The 20,347-nt window shown below is 41.1% G+C and overlaps 1 protein-coding gene across 4 annotated transcripts in view; it reads left to right on the plus strand.

The window, feature by feature from the left end:
* The window catches only part of taok3a (TAO kinase 3a), a 56,644-nt gene that overhangs the window by 11,767 nt on the left and 24,530 nt on the right, over positions 1-20,347 (plus strand). For all 4 annotated transcript variants that reach the window (XM_023958222.2, XM_023958221.2, XM_023958224.2 and 1 more), the window contains 2 exons: positions 11,809-11,918; positions 18,431-18,656. In XM_023958222.2, the coding sequence (XP_023813990.1) occupies positions 18,525-18,656 (132 nt within the window). In that variant the 5' untranslated portion in view covers positions 11,809-11,918; positions 18,431-18,524. The remainder of the gene's footprint in view (positions 1-11,808; positions 11,919-18,430; positions 18,657-20,347) is intronic.

Consider the following 20,347-nt stretch of genomic DNA (forward strand, 5'->3'; position numbering starts at 1 on the left):
TCCCATTCACCCATGCACACACACATTCACACACACATTCACACACTGGCGGCGGCTCCGCTGCCGAACACTGGCGCCAACCTCCCACCAGAGGCAAGGTGGGGTTCAGTGTCTTGCCCAAGGACACTTCGACACATGGGCGTGCAAGGCGGGAATCGAACCTGCAATTTTACGATCATGGGTCGACCGCCCTACCGCTGCACCACGGCTGCCTCTTTCTTCTTTTTCAGTTGAAGACGAACAGTCCTACTGTGAGCGAATGTTGGTGATGCAGTTGGTGGGTTCAAATCGACAAAGACGCAGACATTTCATGGGCGTTTCTTCATGACGCACGCCTAAACATGGCCAACATGTCGAAGCACCTAGTGATGCATTTGCCGTAATCCGTATAACCAATGCAGAGCTCCATCTTTGAGAGTTTTTAGATATTTGTGGATCTTTGCTGCGTCTTCACGTTGTAGTTTTCTTTTTCTTTTAGAGCTTAAATTTGTTCCTGATGTTTGTGCATTTGTAGATGTTTTTAGACGTTCCTTTGATGCCTACTTTGAAGATGAATAACTGGAGACATCCAAAGGAAAATAAAGTTTTGGTTTTACAGAACAAACCTTGAGAATTTTTTTTAACATCGATTAGGAGCAAACCTAAGCCCAGATGGGCTCATTAACACGTGAGACGTCTAGAGAATGGAGGTTTTTTGGGTTTTTTTGCTCAGAGATCTTCTATTATTATTTCCGTTTTTTAAAAATTCTTCTTAAGTTATGCAAAATCCCAACTGATGAGTATTTGTTTTGAAATGTCAAAGACTTTTTCTTCCCCTAAATCTTTTTGTTCGAGTTAAAAAAAAGAATCACCCAACTGGATTGTGATCAGGCTGAACATGCACAGTGGTCTATAGAAAGCGTTTCAATTATTAATTCATGTTTCTTCATGTTTTCTAACAAATATTTGCAGTGGGAGGAATCTCATCCTAAATTATTAATAAAGGAAAGACACAAAGTACGGCTGTGTTTTACTTTAAGATTAAAAAAACAGACTTTTTCCATCTGAAACGGGTATACTCAACTCAACTCAACTTTATTTATATAGCACTTTCATACAACAGTAGTTGAGACAAAGTGCTGAACACAATAGTAAAAAACATTAAAACATGTTAGGGGGGGGGGGGGGGGGGGACACAGAGGGAGATAAAACTATAGAAAACAGTAAACAGTTAGAAAATCAGTGGTCTCATATTGGGCCAAACGCCAAGGCATAAAAATGTGTTTTTAAACGGGTTTTAAAAATGGACAGTGAAGGGGCTTCTCTAATGGCCAGCGGCAAAGTATTCCACAGCTTCGGAGCGGCTACAGCAAAAGCTCTGTCCCCTCTGAGCTTCAGTCTGGACCTCGGTACCTCCAGAAGCATCTGATCAGCTGATCTGAGGCACCGTGCCGGCGAATAGGGAGAGAGAAGCTCAGAGAGGTACAGCGGGGCAAGACCGTGTAAAGATTTAAAAACAAGCAGAAGAATCTTAAAATGAATTCTAAAATGCACAGGCAGCCAGTGATGCGATGCTAGGATCGGCGTGATGTGGTCTCTCCTGCGTGCTCCAACCATAAGAAGTATAAATGGTAAACGATGGCCATAAAATGCAGACGGGTTAAGTTGGTGCAGCGTTAGTTTAGGTGCTGTCCTGTGAAGGAGGCTGCACAGACGAGGGAATGCATTTCCTGACCAGTAGAGCTGCTTTTTTGTGGTCAATATTTCGGCGCCCGAGGATTCAAAGACCTGTCACGTAACAGTTCACACGCTGGTGCATATTGATTCTCATGCAGTTGACCTTTCAGGCTCATAATCATTCATTTGCATTCGCTTTGTTGTCAAACTTGAGTTATCTGCAGAAGATTTTTCCTTTTTTTTCCTGTCCATGGAGGAGTTTTAAAACAAAAAAGAAAACCCTCCTTCTATGTTTGCCTGCTGGAGCTCCAGCAGCTTGGATGAATCAAAGATCCAAAAGAGGAAGAGGGAGGCTAAGTTCTGAGCCTGAATTGTTTTTTTAAACTTATTACGGGTCGACTGTGTGGGATAAAAGCTGAGATCTTAAAACCCGAGGCCCCCGCTCACTCTGTAAACCCTGCTGATGATGTACATAATTTATAGTGTCAGTGTATTTTTGACAAAAGAGGAAAAGGAAATGACTCGGCGGCCCAGATGCCTCTTTCCTTTTTTGGGGGGTTCCTCCCCCCGTCTTCTAAGGAAGTGCAAAACTTTTAATTTTTTGTCTTTTTTAAAGTATTTAATGCACGAAGCTGCTGAAACTCTGAACACAGATCACACGTGAAGAAGGATCGCCGTTGCTCTGTGAGCGTTCAGAGAGACTTGAAGATGCACGACCTGAAGCCTCCTGCCCACTTCTGCTGCCTCTAGACGGAAAGCTAACTCCTTTGAACCTCAGGACTTGACCTGGTTTAACCTAACTCCTGAGAATTTGGCAAAAGACGGCATGACATCATTGTTTTCCCCTGAGGAGATTCTCATCTAGATGTCTTTCTTGGAAACTGTTCATTAATCTGGGAACGTCAGATGGGTTTTTATCACCTTTTTCATAAAATAAATTAGCAGAATTCTCCAAGTTTTGGCAAACTTCTGTTTTTCATCAAGCCGTAGTGACGCATTCTCAGGTCAGAGTGTTTAAAACTCTGTTATAAATGCTTTACAGACCCACTGAGATCATCTTTTCATCTATTTTAAAAGCGTTTCCAGTGGTCTTCTAAATAGGATTTTGCTGTTTTTAGCCAAAATCTGTGTTGTTTTCTAGGACATTGTTTCTGCAGAGCCCCAGTAGTTCATTAGAAAAACCCCTTCTGGATTTTTGACAGGGCAATTGGCGCCCCCCCTTCCCGTCACCGTTGTTGAGAGCTCAGAGCAGGGAGCTTGTGGCCCTGGCACCCAAGCAACCCCGCCCCCCTTTCCCCTCCCTGTTGTTGAGAACTCAGAGCATGGAGCTTGTGGCACGCCCAGTCTATTTTCTATGTCACAAATTCAGTCTCTTTCCAGCAGCAGTTTTTCTTCTACTCCTGATTCACAATGATTTAAAAATAGAAATACTTAGAAATGCAACGTTAAGCTTAATTTTCTTCATATATGCATAAGAAAAAAACCACAAGAACATGTTAAAAACACCATAAACACCATTTATATATATTTTAACTTTTGGATTTATTTAGGGTCCAAACCTGCCTGGTTCTACACTAAAGACAACGATTAAACTGCCCTGTGAAATCATAAATTTTTTGTTTTTGGAAAGCAGAGCTTGGTGTCACCTTTCACACCCAGGCCGGATCACTGACATACCGCGACAGAAGCACACTAAAGATCTGACAAACAGACACACGAGGCTGCCAGAAATTCAAGAAAAGCTTAGAAACAAAGCCCGACATGTTGGGCCTGAAAGGGTTGCACAAACATCTCTGCAGCCTTTAGACTCCAGAGAGGCACAGAGATCCATCCTCCACGCACGGAGAAAACCAGAGAACGTTCAGAGCGAAGATCATTATGGAGACGACGGAAATGTTGCTAACCAGGAAGTTATAATGTTTGTCAGTCTCATTGGACTCCGTTCAGGTCAGAGTTCATGATCCAACGGTCAGAAAGAACCTTTTGGACAAACATGGATCTGTGGGAGAGTTTTCCTTAAAACCCCTGAACTCGTGTTGTGGTGAGACTCAAGAAGAACGTTCTGGAAAGGGTTTCTCTTCCAGGACCTCCTGAAAAGAGCAATATAGTAAAAGTCCAATTGGTCTGTTGAGAATTATGCAGTTTATGCGTTTTTTATGTAGTTGACACACAATTGTTGCATAAATCTTGCGCAGCTGTAAGTGAGTTTTGCGTGAGTTCTGTGTTCTTTGCGTAGTTTATTCGTACTTCTTCCGTCGTGATACGTCATGATACAACCTTTCTTACTTTTTCCCCGTATATTCACATATGACCACTAGGTGCAAAATGTAGTGTAGTGGTTGTAGAGATGTTGACCAACTCCGACCACTCACTGATTACGGACAGAGCCTGGATCCAACAAACTATGTTGACTTCTTTTTGTCGGCGCCACTCTGACTCGTTCCATTTCCCGTATACAGTCAAGGTTCTGCACTTTTCTGTAACTTTTCCAACACGGAAATGAAGGAGGCGGATGTGTAGAACTGAAAAACCTCATTAATCAGGTATTAGATTCTGTGTCCCGTCTTCATTGTTTCACGTTGACTCAGCATCGATCTGCAGTTTTTTCGTTAGGCTTTGATGGAAAAAATATATTCGGAAATATGGAAAGTTATCGTCCTTCTGTCCGTGGTAACCTTAACAGCACATGATGGTGTGTAGATCGCTGTTCCGCCACTGAAACTTTAGTGTATGGATGTTGGAGATGCAGCCTTAAAGTCTGCTTTGGATTTTTTTTGGTACTTTTAAGCTGCCATGCTGGACTGGATTTTAATATTTTCACTAATGGATGCTCAAGAAAAAATTTGGCTTTGAGAACAATTTAGGAAGTTTGGATTCATGCAGAACTTGGTGTTTTTTTCTTTGAATAATTGAAACATCAACACCAAGTTTAGGAGAGGACACGTTTGGCGTTTTCAAATGAGTCATGAAGTTCATAACAAAGTGTAATCAATATTAAATGAGAATAAGACTAAATACAACTTTAAAATATTACTCTTAACTTGCTAGCTTTTATTTAAGTTACCTAAGTAGCCGAATGTTACCAAAAAAAGAAGTTGTTTCAGGTCTATCAGACAAAAAGTGTTTTGAATCATCTTTATCTGTATTTTTAGTTTTAGTTTTCTCCTGAAAAAAGACAAAATAGGTCTTGTGTTGCTTCTAACTTTATAAAATCAATTACAGCTTTCTCATGTTGGAAAAACTTCTCAAAGATCCTACTAAAAAATGACAAATGAACCCACATGTTTAATAGTGATGCAACAATTCTGGGTTTATAACCGAATCCTATGCTACAACATTGAACCGAATGTTTACATTAAAACGTGTCAAAGACGTGTTTATTACATCACACCAGGCTTAGTAGAAATCAAAGGAAAGTTTTTGTTGTTTTTTGCTTTCTTATTACCGGTAGCTAATTTAAAAAAAAAGGGATTTTCTGAATTTTTTGTTAGTTTGTAATAAATATATTGAATAAAAACAAAACTGTGGCCAAAAAATCGGAACTGAATCGTGGGGAAAGTGAACTGTTTCCTTCCTAATGTTTATGGGAAACAAACATTTAATATGTTTTCATATTATTAATGGATTTGACTTGAGGTGAGAAGTTTCTGTGAAGCAAAGAAATGCTGAAGAATGGAAGAAGCTACCACTTCCAGGTCATTGAGGCTCAAATAAAGCAACATTTTCCAACCTCCTGCTGGTTTATTTGAACTTCAACTACAATTCAAATCAAAATCCTCACAAATTAAACAAAATGCATACATGTACATCTTGAAAAATCTGACATCTCGGCTGCTGTTTGCTCACACGACTGTCTCCAGCTGTAGACTCGTCACACTCCTTCCCCAAGTCGCCTCCGCCGTCAGAGGGGGTAAAGTCAGCTGAACGCTCGCTCTGACGCACTTCATTATTTTGCAGACTTTACGTCTGGCTCAGTTATCGGTCTTCAGAGAAGCAAAGTAGTTCTGGACCACATCTTCATCGTCCCGTGACCTGCTTTTTTTACAGGAACAAGCTGTTTTTCTCATGCATCCTATCCCAGTTCACCTGTAGTGAACGGCGAGCGATGCTCGTACTGTTAACCACGGCAAGCTAAGTCCACGTCGCTCACAGGAGTGGGCGATCACAACAAATATTGATATAAAAGGAATAAGAAATGAGGAAATGTATTGTAATATCAAAGAAAATATGAAACCTTTAATCTGTTCCTGGAGTATATCCGACATATTTCTTCCCCACCAAAGCTTTTCTTTGTTTTTAAATAATAGTTGAATAAAACTAAAATGAGTCTGTAGACAAATATGGATTCAATCTACATTTGAAAATAATGCAGTTGTTAAAATTTTTACCGGATTTCTTTTTGATAATTACTACTCAAAAATACAGATTTGACCTAATCCTGCCCCTTTAATCCACATGTTAATCGCACAAAAATGCCCTCAGATCCATCATATCATCCAGAGCACCAACCAGGATTCTCATCAACATCTTCAGGATCTCATTTTCTCAAGAACAAGATGGTTTAACGGCACAACTTTGTAGGTTTTGAATCCTCTCATGACGTTTTTGAGCCCCAAAGTTCACGAAACGTCAAGAAAGATGCTCAATCTGGAAGAATGGGACTCTGTGGTCAATGTTTAGAGATCACAAACATTTTCTGATCTCATTTATTTAGAGCTATGTTTGTATTTGAAGAGTAGGATGATGTATAAGATTCTTTAGAAGCTGTTAGTCCTTTGAATTTTCCATAAATGGCTCATGCTCTAAGTAAGAAAAGAATCCAAACCTTTTATTGGCTACAACTTCAGTTTGTAATATTGCAATATTTGTTTTTGGGTTGTTTCTTTCATAAAAGATGATCATGTTTCCTCCTGACCTGCAAACACACAGTGACACGTCCAGGAGCCACAGTGGGGTGGATGTTTTTGTAGGTTAGCATTGGTCCTCTGGGTGTTTTAAATCTCCAGAGGACAGTGACTGTGGCCGCGTTGGCGGGGTGCAGATTAATTGAATGGTTTTTGGGCATAATTTGCCTAAAAAGCAGCACGAACACGTCGGTGTTTGTTCGGTGAGTCAGCTTAGAGGAGGAGGTGGCTCTGCTGCTTTTAATGTAATGAGTTACTGTACAGGCTTTTCAGAAACAAAGTTCATCTAAAAATATGCAAGAAAACCTCAAACATTTCAGCGGGTTTGTTGCAGAGGAGTTGGTAAAGCGAATCCCTCTGGACTAAAACAGCTCTGTTCTCATTTTTGTATTTTTAATAAAATACAACAAAAAAGAACATTTTAAAAATTTGAAAACTGTGTTTTTTTTTCTTATAGGAGCAACAATTAGAATATTTCTGAGAATTCTCGAACTAAATATATTTAGCAGAAAACTGTGTTTCTGAATAGTAAATGTAATAACTAGAAGAAAATAGAAGTCCAGAAGCAGAAAAGATGAGGAGGAAACACAAATGTTTTGTGTTTTAAATATGTGTCTTTACTTTACATTATTATTATACGATCCACTATTTTATGATCATAAAAATGATAATTACATCTAGAATCATGTTTGGCTTGACCTTTACCTGCAGGGTCTGAACAGTGGATCCTTAAACGTGCTTGTGTGACGCTCGGTGGTCTCATCTGCTCGTGTGTCTCGTTAGGCCTCGTTTCGCTCGGCCTTGTCACTCGTACCCCCCCCCCTTTATTCTTCTCTGCTGTGCAGCGTCATCTGTGAGGGGGTGTTGAATAATGCAGCTGTGTGGTGACAGCGCGCCGTGACGCCGCACCCAGCCGCTCTGCTCTCGTCACTCGGCTTCTCTGAGCGCCAGTCCAGACGTTTGAGGCGCTGAGGAGCAGTTTTAGTGGGGGTGATGCTAGAGGAGGGGGGGCTCAGCTGAAGGTGCCGTCACCTGGCTGTTGTGGAAAATCATGAAAATGTTTTTGGGGGGAAAGTCCCCCAAAAAGGAATCTATGAAAGTAATGGTTTCTCTATGCATGGACCTCCCACCCCTCTAATGTAATGAAGACATCTGAGAGTGTAGGTACCAGAAAAGTCATGTGACACCTTCCTCAGCTTGATGGACAGGAAGTGAGACATCATAAAGTAACTGGAATGTTACTTTATGATGTCTCTGTCGTGGATCTTTCACCTTTTATGTGTATTTGCTCTGCTTTTTATAGATTCTGCTCTTCTGCTTGACAGTAAAAGTCTTAATAGTTTAAAGATTAAAATAAATCTTTAAAGTGGCTTAAGAAAAGTTGTCCGTGTGACAGATATTGTTTGAACAATGTTTTATTATTTTTCTCTAGTGAGGTGTGAGAAAAGGGTAATGGCGTTTTGTCAAACCTTCCTGAGCCATCCTTAAATTAGGCTACATTTGTTCTGAAGGTCTTCGCGCACGATTCCGATCTGGATTATCTTTGGGAATTTACGTTCACACTGCACTTCTGAGTCTGACTCGCATCTGATTTTGGTGGTTGTGAGAAGTGAAGTTGGATTTTTTTAATTTGTTGTCCTGCAACGAGGAGAAAACCGGCTGCCACGTTTGTTTTTCCTGCTTCCTGTCTGTAGATTGTTGCTGAATTCTGCACATTAGTGACATTAAATTAGACCAAGACCTACTGAACAACTGAGGGCTCACAGAAAATGATAGATGTATCTAACTCTTGACTGCATATGAGAACCTCCCCCCTGGTGTTCCAAACAGGAAGTATCCGCTGGCTCCAAGAAGCCCAAATCCCAGAGACTTCTAGAGACATAAACAGCTGTTACTCAGTCATTCTATTGGTCAAAGTAACAATTCTCGCTCTGGAATCTTTTTTAACAAGTTCTTAGCAGTCCTTCTCTTTTGATGATTTTGTTAGAGCGCCTATGTTAGTGAGTTACAAGCTGAAGATTGTAACTGATTCAAGGAAGCAAGGAAATCTGACATTTGTGGTAGTTCTTCCACGAAATGCACAACCTGGATTCATTCTGTCGAAGTTCAATTAAATCTAAAGTCAATTTACTTATTTAAATATTTTCTTTCTTTGTGAGCTTCCTGTCTAACAAACATCGTCTTTTTAAAAAGCTTTTTAGTGTTTGACTGGTTGCAGAGTGAGGTTTCCCACATTATGACACTCCCTCAGCATGCCATTGTCTGAAAAACATTCAGAAAAGGATCTGAATGCTTCTCGATGCTGTAAAAATCATATTTTTAAACTTGACTTATTCTTCTTTTTTTCTGTTTGAAAAAGAAAACAAAAATATAAATAAGGGTTGAGTTTCAGTTTCTCCTTCTCATTTTTGAGGAGGATTTTGTGAAAGTTCTGAGCTTGAATGTTGCTGCCGTCACTTCTCATGATGCTCTGGAGTTTTTCTCCTCACTTTCACCAACACCCACTTCCATGATGGAGGTTTGCCCAGCATCCAATCCAAGAGAAGCCTCTTTTTGAGGGCTGCCCGTCCCCAAGGTGTCACTAAGCTGCTGACATGAGAGCTGCCTTGAGTTTTCTGTGTTTTATTCAGGATTTTCTAGAAATGAGCTTTGAGCAAAAACAAGATAATCAGGATTTTATAGTTTTTTTGATTTACAGATGTGGGCATCACTCCCCAATTCCTAAATGGATTTAATTGCACTGCAATTCAATAGAAATGGGTCAAGTTTGTAACATTCCCACTGTAGGAATGTCTTTTCCTCCTGCAGCACTTTTTTCTGCATGAAACTTAAAGTTGGGTTTGGATGGTTCGGCTCATGCAGGAAATGGATAATCCTTAAAAATCACAACCAAAGCCAAATGAATTAAACATCAGAATCAGAACTTCCTTTATTGGCATTGTATGCACTACAAAGTCATGATGCTCCCAATGTGTTTAAAAGACGATAAAAGTCAGGATTACAACTCAAAATAGATTTTAAATAAAATGAAATAAAGTATAAAATGCATTCAAAAAATAGTCAGGATTATATTAGACTTTGCTGGTGAGCATAGAGTTATGTAGTATTGCACTCATGAATAATAAATAACCTGTAACTGCACTTACATAACCATATAAACATGATGCACACGTGTGATTGACATGAATACATGGATAGTGGGTATTGCACTTTCCTGAACCAAATATTCCACATGTTTGTAAGAATACACAGTGTGTTTTTCTTTAAGAGTTCTTATTTTTGTTTATGTCAATATATATTTATAGTAGACATGTAATCTGAGAAAGCACACACATATACAACTTGTTCTATTATTGACAAATTGCTTTTTTTTCTGTCTTGCTTGGTTTTTGTGGGGAGTGAGTTCATCCGAAGGGTTACACTCTGAACAAAGGTGGAATTTTTATCAATAAAATAAAGAGTTCTTACTTAAATATTAACAGAAAAGTTGTTCTGGCTGAAGAAAAATATAATTAAAAAAGTGTTTTTGATAGAAGGAACCCACAGATTGCATGAATCACTTTAGCAAAATGATTCTTTAACCTGTTCTTAATCCGCTCTGTTTCACTTTAGCCACAAAATTTTGTGACCTCCGTTAGATAGATGGATAGAAAAAAAACACAAAAATGCAATAAAATAATAGTAGCAAAAAGTATACAAAAGATTACAAGCTAAAAAAATATTTATTTACACCAGGACTCGTAATTGCATTTTTGACCATTTTCTTAATGAAAAATGAAGAAATTGGAGACTTCAGCAAGTAAAATTTATACCAAAAATTGTTGACAGCGTCTTCCATGCAGACTTGTCCCTAAAACCCGGCCTGAAGCTCCAGAAGCCTGACGGCCGCTCTGTTGGGTTTGTTTTGTCACGAACTGAAAACAGTCAAACGTGTGACTCAGGGTTTGTGATTCATGCTGCAGTTTGTGCGGAGTGAAGCAGCAGGAACCGAACTGAGATGTTGTGTCCGCGGTTTAGTCAGTCTCTGCTTCCTCGCAACGTTTTTCGCTCGTCCACAAAGCTGGAACAAAGCGGACGTGGGCGGACGTTTCACCTCCACCTAAAAATAGTCCTTATCCAGCTTTTTCTGTACAAAAATCAAGCAGAAACTCTGAAAGTAAAGTCATAAATAAGTGAGATAGTTGACCATATTTTGAGACTAGAATAGAAAAAGTCAGTTTTTAGTAGAGTAAACCACCTCAGCGGCTTTACTGTTTGTATCCCCCCATCCTTTGCCGGACAGAAATGCCAAGCAGGGTGGAAGGAGCGAGGGTGGTGGTGGTGGGGGGAGCCACAACTTTCCCAGAGGCTCATGCAAGCGTCAGTTTGTGTTATAAATCATTCAGAGACACTCAGAGGAGCACAATACATTTTTATCCCTGTCCTCCCATCCCCTCGTCCTCCTCCCCTCCTTTATTATTCAATACGCTCCCCCCGGAGCGGCGATCTGCTCCGTCAGAACTCTGGAGGACCAGGCTGAAGGTTTGGAGAAAAGGCTAAACATGGATTTGGAGGCCGCTCGTGACTTGAGAAGTCGTCACGGGGTCGCTGATGCTAAAACGGGAACCACATTGGGGTCTTGGAGAAGCTTTTCCTGTTTTCGGTGGATGTCGTTAGTCTCCAGCTCCTTCGATGTTCTTGTGTTTGCGAATGAAACATGTCTGTGGGGCACGTCTGTAAAAAGGTCATCGGATGATCGCGTCCTTGAACTCCTGCTTTTATTCGAGGAACAATAAAGATTCACCTGCAGACGAAGGTCACTTCCCTTGTGAACCGGGACAGCCCACTGAGGAGCAGCGGGTGGAGATGTGGAGACGTCAAAACGAGGCTGTGGAGTTTTTCTGCGGCTCCAGGAGCTGAAGAACCGAGCAGAATCTGACAGTTACTGATTACCACTAAGGAGATTTTCGGCGCCTGTTGAGTCATTCCGCCATCTGCTATTTAGAAATCAAAGCCTTCCCTCTGTTTGTTCAGGGTGAACGCCACCTTCCTAATTTTATGAGCCAAAAAGCATCTTGGTGCAAAGGAGCATGATAAATAAACTGAAGTCCAGATGTTTTTCTTTTTTGGTGGTGTAGTTCGGTTTGATAGGCCTTAAACAGCTGCAAACTTCAATAAATGCTCAGTGTGATGAAGAAATGCAGTCATAATGAAGAATATTTTATAGATGATCGAAGGTTTTGCGTAAAACTGTTTTTTTTCCCCTCAGGTACGACGGTGTTTGAGTCATGAGGGACCCTGAAAAATCTGCACATCTGGACTTTCTCTGAAGAGACAAAAGGAGACAGAGACCCATCAAGACTTCCTGTACATAACCAGGTCAGTGAATGATCTTCATCTCTTGAGCTTCAAGGCCCTCTTTCTCCAAAAGTACAGCAGCTGAGCTGAGATTCTAGAGGAACGTTTCTGCCATTTTTAGGGGAGGAAAACCTTTTTCTGACCGTTACGTCTGAAGTTCGGACCAATCACTTTAATAACCTACTGTAGAAATGTAGAAAAATCATATTTTTTCCCTTGTTTTAACAGCACTTTGTTGCCATTTGTCCTTTAAAATGTTGTTATAAATTAATATATAAAATAAAATAATATATAATTAAATAAAATAATAATAAAGAAATAAATACACAGATATATAAAAATAAAATGATGTTAAAGTTAAAGTCCCATTGACTGTATTTGAGAACTCGACCGACTGAGTGTGACGTCACTCGTAGAAAATGGCTCACCTCCAGCTCCGACTGGTCTATTGAGTTGCCATTTTTGTCGCAACATTGACTTCACCACGTTGGAGCCAGACATCGTCAGTGAGCAGTGATTGGTCCAAGTGGGTCAGTCATCTTTTCGATGGCAACCATTCTCGCCAATTAGCAGTGAGCTTGTTTGAATGCCACGCCCCGACCACTTGTAAGCGGGCTACACGAAATGTGTCAAATAGAGTGACTGAGTGATAGCTGTTTATTTCTCACTAAAGGTCAAGGGGTCACTCAGTCCTGGACTGTTAATGGTTGTCACCATTACCGCCTGGGTGTGTGAAATATGCTCTCCACACTTGATCCACCTCCAGGGATCCAGCTCAGGAGCTATTTAATGGTTTGAGCGTCAGAGTCTTTGATATGACTCGACCGTGGATTTGAACCCACAACCTTCCAGTGTCAGGATGGACACTCTACTACTTGGCCACTGAGTTGGTCTCGTCAGACTTTTATTATGAGAGGACAAATCATTAAAAATATTCTTTATTCAGATAACACCGGAGATGTAACACACAGTCTTTGACATATTGTAAACCTTTGACCTTTCACATGATCAATGTGAATCAGCTGATTCTGACACGACGCATTACTGACATAAAGTGCTGCTAAGGAGCCACTTTTCTTCACGACGGAATCGATTGGAATTACGTCACATGCGTGAAGAAAGGGATTTGAACATTGGAGCTAAAGCTCCGGTGCAAAACTATTTCTGTGAGATCTTGGTGTCAGAAATATGAAGTGATCTGTTTTCGCTGAGTCATGGTAGCAATAAAAGTAAACCCACTTTCAGCAATGCTGCAAACATTATCAGGATTGTATAAATCGGAACTTTAGAAATTTGTTGATGACACTCTCCTAAAAATTCCGAAATTCTAATATTTATATTCAAGAAGTGACCCCAGACCCTTCATGGATTCTGGACTTTTCCACAGTTTCTGTTGGGCCATGTGGAAAATCGACATTTGAGTAACGCTGCTGTACCCCTGTGCAGGGCTGCATGCATGCACAACTCCCTACACTTCCTCTCAAATCAGAGCGACGCTCCGTCAAAAATTAAAAAAAATAAAGACAGTCAAAGCCACAAAAACACAAAAATAAAACACAACAGATCACAGAAGTCTGTCTCCAACTGCCGACTCATCAGCACACGACCTCGCGTCTGAATGAGCTCTTGTAAATTCATGCTGGATGAAGCTTGACCCATTTTCTGTCAACTGCAGGAAGCACACACCCAAATGCAAGCACATGGTGCACACGCCGTGCACGTGCTCCACAGCTCTCCGGGGACTTTGCCTTCTCATGCTCACCCCGCTTTTTTTATTTATTTATTTTAGACATGCATGTGTTAGACTGGATTACTAAAGTGCTTTTTTTTCCCATGAGTCTGTAAAATCCAGGCGCGCACACACACACACACACCTCACACCTCACAGCTTAAACGCCTTCTTTAGACGCCATGATAGGAGTTAAAGAACTGGATTATTACGTAATTCTTACTTCACGCGCAGACTCTCTACTGCGGCGCACGTTTTGGTGGATTTACCCGTTTTTTCTTTCTCTTTTCTGATTAGAGCCGATTCTGAATGCCAGTAAGAATTCCCACAGTCTGTCTAATTCCTGTTGCCGTCTCAGCCTGGGAGGGGGTCCAGTAAGCTGATAAAGCCCTCTGGCTGTGCAAGCACACATACACATAATCTGACACACAAAATGACCCACACATATGGACACTTTGTGTCCTCCATCTTTAATGGTGGAGCCCGTGCTCTAATTCACTGGTATAGAAAATGCTCGTGCCAGTGGCGCCGCGTGTGCCGTACATCAGAGGCTCGCAGAGATTAAGGGCAAATCAAGAGAAAATACCTCCTTTTTCATCATCAAAGACTTTCTTCCAAGTGACGATTAAAGGGTGAAAGAGAAATGAGCGTCGAGTTAGGAAGGAAGAGGCATTTGAGTTGGCAGGAGGCTCTCTCACAAAAAAGTTTCAAATTTGACCCCGAGATCACGGCGCCCAGGATGGTCCCTACGATGGCGCCCTGCTCCGGTGTCGTTGGATTTCATGCAGCTAATATGCTGCAGGCGGAAAGCTCCATTGATCCAGACTGGATCTCTGTTGAGCTGCAGGCGGCCATGTGTGGCGTGTTCAAGAACGCACTGAACGTGGGTTTTTGTTCGAGCTTTTAGCATATGGTGTTCACACTGGACTGATACTAGCATGCACTCACAGTTGGAAGAGTCTTGGCGGTTCAAATCTGGTGAATCTCGCTCTGTTCTCGTAATGAAAGACGCGATGTCATATAATTCCATCCAGGCACATTATTAATTTTTCCTTCACGATTGATTTTCTAACGGTTGGTACATCCGTGTTTTGAAAAGGACGCTACCCATGCGTCATCGTAAGCGTGAACTTTCAGCACGTGTGTAATTGCAGCGCTCTTTGTATGTAGAGCCCAAAAACAGACATAAACTCGAGTAGCAATGCGTTAATGCAATAATTTTGAACGCAGAAGGAAACGGTTGCTCGAACGCGTGTTTCTGAGCCCGGTGTACGTAGCATTAGGATTTTTACGACCATATAGTGTCGTTTAAACTCCAATTCATTAGGCTGCGACAGGGTTTAACCTAAAGAATTTGTTTTTTCTTCGAAGTCTCTCAAACTGGCAGGAAGTGGATGCACGGCAAAGAAGTGTATCTTTTGACCATTTTCGTTTTTGCTAGTTAGCCCACAGGTAATCTTTTGATATAAAGTGACACAGACGAGTTTTACCCAGCCTCCAAGTTCCCAACCTGGAAAACCAAAGGTTGCAGTTCTTCAGAGGCCCACTGGTTTCAGACTGGGAAAAGACAGTTTTACACCAAATTTGTCAAAATTGATAAAATTTACTTTAAATTAATGGGGTGGGAGACTGTAAGAAGACGGGTTAAAGGAGCTGTTTTCATTTTATTAATGCTCAGGGTTGTGAATCATTAGGGGGCGTGGCCCTGCGATTGACTGGTAAACCGCCCATGATGTCCCCTGCCTTTGTGCAACAGAAGATGTTTAGGGTTTAGGATCCCTGTGATCCTGAGCAGGAACAATCAAGTTTGGAAAAATGGATGGATAGGGGCGTGTCATTTTATTTAGCAGGTGGGTGGAGCTAACCAAACTATTAGGTTGATCTTTTCTCCCCATTTGCTGTTTTTGTGTTGTTGCAGAGGTGGGCGGAGCTAACTCTAATCAATAAATCTGTTTGTCAGTTGCTCTTGTAGATTTAGCTTATTAGAAAAAAATAATAGTAATAACAAATGAAATAAAAAATACATTAAATGTAAAAAAAAAAAATATGTAGCTAATGATAGAACTGTGGACGCAGCGACTCAGCCAATGCTGGGTGTCACCGCCAGAGTACTACATCTAATCATTTTATGATTCAGTTTCAGGATTTAATATTTTATTTCCCTTTAAAAATGAACCTTTGTTTGCAATACAAAGCAGATTTATATAGCAAGCCATTTAAACTGAACAAAAAAGTAAAAAGTTTTATTGGAAAAATGATAAATTCCTGCAATAAAATCTACTAAAGGTTTTTTACTTACTTGCCTTAGCAAAAGTGTCTCCATAGATTTCTCTCGGTATGAATACAATTTTATATTTTTCTAAGCAAAGAATTATATTTATATGTTAATTTTTTTTAAATCAGTTCTTTTGGGTGTTAAGTTAAAGACACGTAGCTCCCTTTTTGAGTGTCTTTCCATCTGCATTGACCTGAACTGCGTGGTTGTTATGGTAACATGGTGTTTTTTAACCAGCGCTGACCTGTTTGACCTTTTATTTCGAACTGACATACCCTAACATTTTTAAATAAAATTGTTGTTTTTTTTTTACTTTTCGGGTAGATTTTAATTGATGTGTCATTTTTGTGGTGTCAGTATAATAAAGTTACTTTAAAAATGTCTAAAAGTAAAAGGAGATTTTCAACTCCCAGCACATTTTTCCTTTTTTTTAAGGAACCATCTTGCATGACATGTTTAGACGGAGCCTCCCGTTGCTCCGATGCTGCTCTCTTTTAACCCATTCGGCAGCATAAATGCTGGGATGTAAATCCGCCGACGTGTCGGGGGAACTCTGCGCGCTCGCCCGGCGGTTCTGTGGGGGTTGCTGTCCCGCCCGTCAAACCTCTAATCTGTATAATCCACACCCTTAATCAGCTCTCTTAGAAGAAAAAAAAAACGTCCCCACGCCAACAGAGGCAACTATCCACACGCTTCAGATTGCCAGGCTGGTGACGGCTTCATCAGCCCCCCCCCCATTACAGCCAAATTGCATCATTTCACACATGTGGGAGGAAAAAACGTGGAGAGGAGGTGTGCAGGCTAACGGTCACATGACTTTTTTTGTCTTGGTCGTTTCCTGCTTCCTAAGAACTCCCCTTGATTCAAAGCATAGAGACACAAAAGGCAGATTTATCGGTGCTTAATTATTGTAGACCATTGTGTTCTTTTTCTAATAGGTGATGGCACAATTGTATACGTTTGTATGTGTTTGTGTGTTTGTGAGTCGTGGTTGTCGCTCTCTTTCTAAGCAGCTGAAGCAGGCAGGATGAAAGACAGGCTGATGTAAGTTTGAGACATGCAGAGTAACCGAGTACTTCAACCGTTGAACAGTCGAGTTCCCAACCCAACCCTGATGATGTCTCAAGAAAATCAGCTCTTTAGTTTTCCTTTCTCTTTAAAAAAACAAAAATTGAGGCTAATCTTTACATTCGAAAAAGAAAAAATTCAAGATTGAAACTTTTTACCGTCAATGCAAACCCCAACTTCCAGCAGGAAGTTTTAAATATTGCTGTTGTTGTACAAACCTCAGGTTTTGTCATTCAAGGATTGTTTTAGATGTTTTGGAAGAATAAAACATCCGCAATCATCTGGTTAAAGTTTCGGAGATGTTTGATTCAATACAGTAACTTTTTCAAATGTAAACACCTTTATAAACTTTTATAGATGGAATGAAAGCCTGAAAAGGGATTTTTAATGGCACCAATCTGAAGATATATAGCAAAATATCAGTTCATATTCCAGAGGTCGATAATCTGAACTGACTGTGAGCTGATCTCAGAAACACGGCTCGCCTTCAAACTTCCCGCAGTGACAGATGGTTTATTTGTTTGCCTCCTTCCCCTTCAACAAAGTGATGGTCTTTCAGGGCGAAAAAAAAGCCACTTATAAATCAACTTTGTTTTTTTTTATATGAATGAAGACAAACGTAAATTAGAAAGTCATTAAAGCAAGAGCTCATCTCTCATCATCTGTGCTTAAAAGGACCATCAGGTACCTGAAGGACAGTAATTAATTGCATTAAATGTGCTGCTCTCATGCTTTTACACTTTCAAACAGTATGCTGTTGGTTTGTAAATTGCTCAGAAAAATAGAGCAACAGCATTTTATTAATCACAGTTCAGGGAAAACCCCCCCGATGGCGCTTAGGTGGAGACATGCAGCTCAGGCTGTTTGTAGACGTTTCAGCTATTGGAAATAAAAAAAATAAAACGCTCTTTAAAACGTGCAGAACTTTGCCTCTTTTGGTGGGGATGCCATGGATTAGATGGGATTGGGATGACGCTTGGCGTCTTGGCCCGCGCCGGCCTCCTCTGCTTTTTACCAGCCTCGCTCCGTCTTGGTGATGTTCACCCGGATTTCACGGTAAACAGGAAAAGGGAGCCAGGCGTGGAACGTGGCGTGTGAAAGCGTGTGCAGGCAATGCCACTGCCTGTGCAGTGAAGCTAACTGGAGCAGGGTGTCCAGGATGTGCACACGCTCAGCCGCCTGTCTGCAGCCCTGTCACACATCAGCGTCTGCGCAGTCGCGCTGTGCCGGGGCGGATGTATCCATGACTCAGCCTCAGCTGTCAGCCGTGTGTTTGTGCTAAAGTAGCTAAGTAGAGGTCATTTTTATTAGCTCAATGTCCATCGGTCGCATGTCCTGAAGTCCTCCACGCTTGTCATCACCATGACAACGACACACCATGTGTAATTATCAGAACTCTATCACAACAAGAATGCAAACATATGATGTCATATTCTGAAATCTGGGTCTGATTCCTCCCAGGTGGAGCTGGCCAATGCCGGGGCCGTCGTGGACGTCTGGCGGCGGCAGCAGCAGCAGTAGCGTGTATGCGAGTGTCCCTGGTGCCTAGCCAATAATGCCGTCGTCCACAAGGAAGGCGGTGCCGAAGGACCCCGAGCTGGGTGACCTCTTCTTCAAAGATGACCCAGAGGACGTGTTCTGCGACCTGCACGAGATCGGACATGGCAGCTTTGGGGCCGTCTACTTTGTAAGTCCACAGTTTTGTGCTTTTTTCAGCGGAATCTCAAGTTCTGGATCCAAATGTTTATCCTCCGTTGGAGTTCTCAAAATTGATTTCCATCTAGAGAAAAATGTGCAGACTTTGTTCATTCAGCTTAAACTCTATAAAGACTCAAAATCTCCCACAGTGCTAGACCTTCAGACACACCAGTTTCTGTTAATAACCCTTAAAAAACAAGTTGTTGATTTGGACTTTAGCTCATTTCCTGTTTTTTCATGAATTTTTGCTTCTGTCCAAACTTTTTAAGTAGTAGATTCTTTTTTTTTTTTTTTTTTTTTAAACATTGGGATACAAATACTACAGTGATTCTGTAGTGCATGTACTTACGGCATCAGTAAACTACCACAAGAACATGTTTAGAAAACCCCCCCACAATTTTCATTGAAGTGGGTCTTTAAAATCCCACATTTGCTCAAGTATGGAGTGAATATATATGTGGATATATGCGGATTCTGCACTCAAGAAGCTGTACCGGTAGTAAAAACATGTTTGCTTAAAATGGTTTATTGTATTTTTAAGCGTGATTAGAAGTCAAGCTAACTTTATTAATGTAACCTTTGCTTACAGCACAACCTTGTTTTCTTTTTTAACTCCACCCCCTTCATGAATTATTCTCAACTTCATGATACAAATGTACTGATTTGCTGTTTTAAGTCCCTTCAGCTTCTCCTGTTTATCTAACCTCTAATTACTTATCATACCTTTGACGGATGAAGGGCCTCCTCTTCCCCAGTTGCATAGCTGGGGGGGGGGGGGGGGGATAAGCCTCATCCATGATTCAGATTCAGGTGTTCTGCAGAAAAACTAAAAAAAAAAGATGCAAAGCTGGAATATGTCTGGGTTTTGCTGGAGGTTTACTGTTGCATCACATCTCAGTTTCCTTCAAAGTTTCACTTTACAACCTCTGCTTCACTTTATGAACACTGGAAATATTCATCTTCAACAGGATTTTGACGTTACGCTCTGAAAGAGCAACAGTAAGAACGTGTTGTAGAAAGGAATTGTCAGGAACCGGTGGCGTCGGACCGCATTTACTGAATCAAGTGAAACTTGACAAAACCACGGGAGCATCATGAGAGACAAAGCAGAACAGATGACCCGATGAGGAAGAACTGAAAAGCAGACGCTTAAGTAGACAGACAGCGGGTAATTAAGTGAAATGAAGACGGCTGTGAATTAAACCTGAAACTGGTGTGACTGACAAAGGGACAGAACCCAAAACCAAACCAAAGTTCACAATTCTCACAAGAATGACCAACGTGTACATTTGTTCTTGGAATATCTTCAGTTGGAACAGTAATTTGGTTCCTTACTTCAAGTTTCTGCTTCTTCTTGCCTGAGCAGAAACGAATGTGAGAGAATCTGAGGGTTTCCATCTTTATCAGTGCATCCTCCTCATCATCAGTGCAATCTAAGAATGCAGAGATTCGAGGGGGAAAACCTAACCCGGGTCTGGGTGTGAAGCAAACACGGTGTAGCTCTGAAAGATCACACAGGAAGAAGCTCTTCACAGGAGGAGAAAAGGGGGATTTCCTCTCTCACTGTACTTCCTGTCATTTCCGCCTCATTCGTGTGCAAAGGCGAAAACACTTCAGACTCACAAAGATCTAGATCGTCTGAACAAGCGGCCGCCTGCTCTTCCTGCGATGCCAGTTGTT

Source organism: Oryzias latipes, chromosome 9 (assembly GCF_053564925.1).
Source record: "Oryzias latipes strain Hd-rR chromosome 9, Olatipes_Hd-rR_3.1".
Taxonomy (NCBI): domain Eukaryota; kingdom Metazoa; phylum Chordata; class Actinopteri; order Beloniformes; family Adrianichthyidae; genus Oryzias; species Oryzias latipes.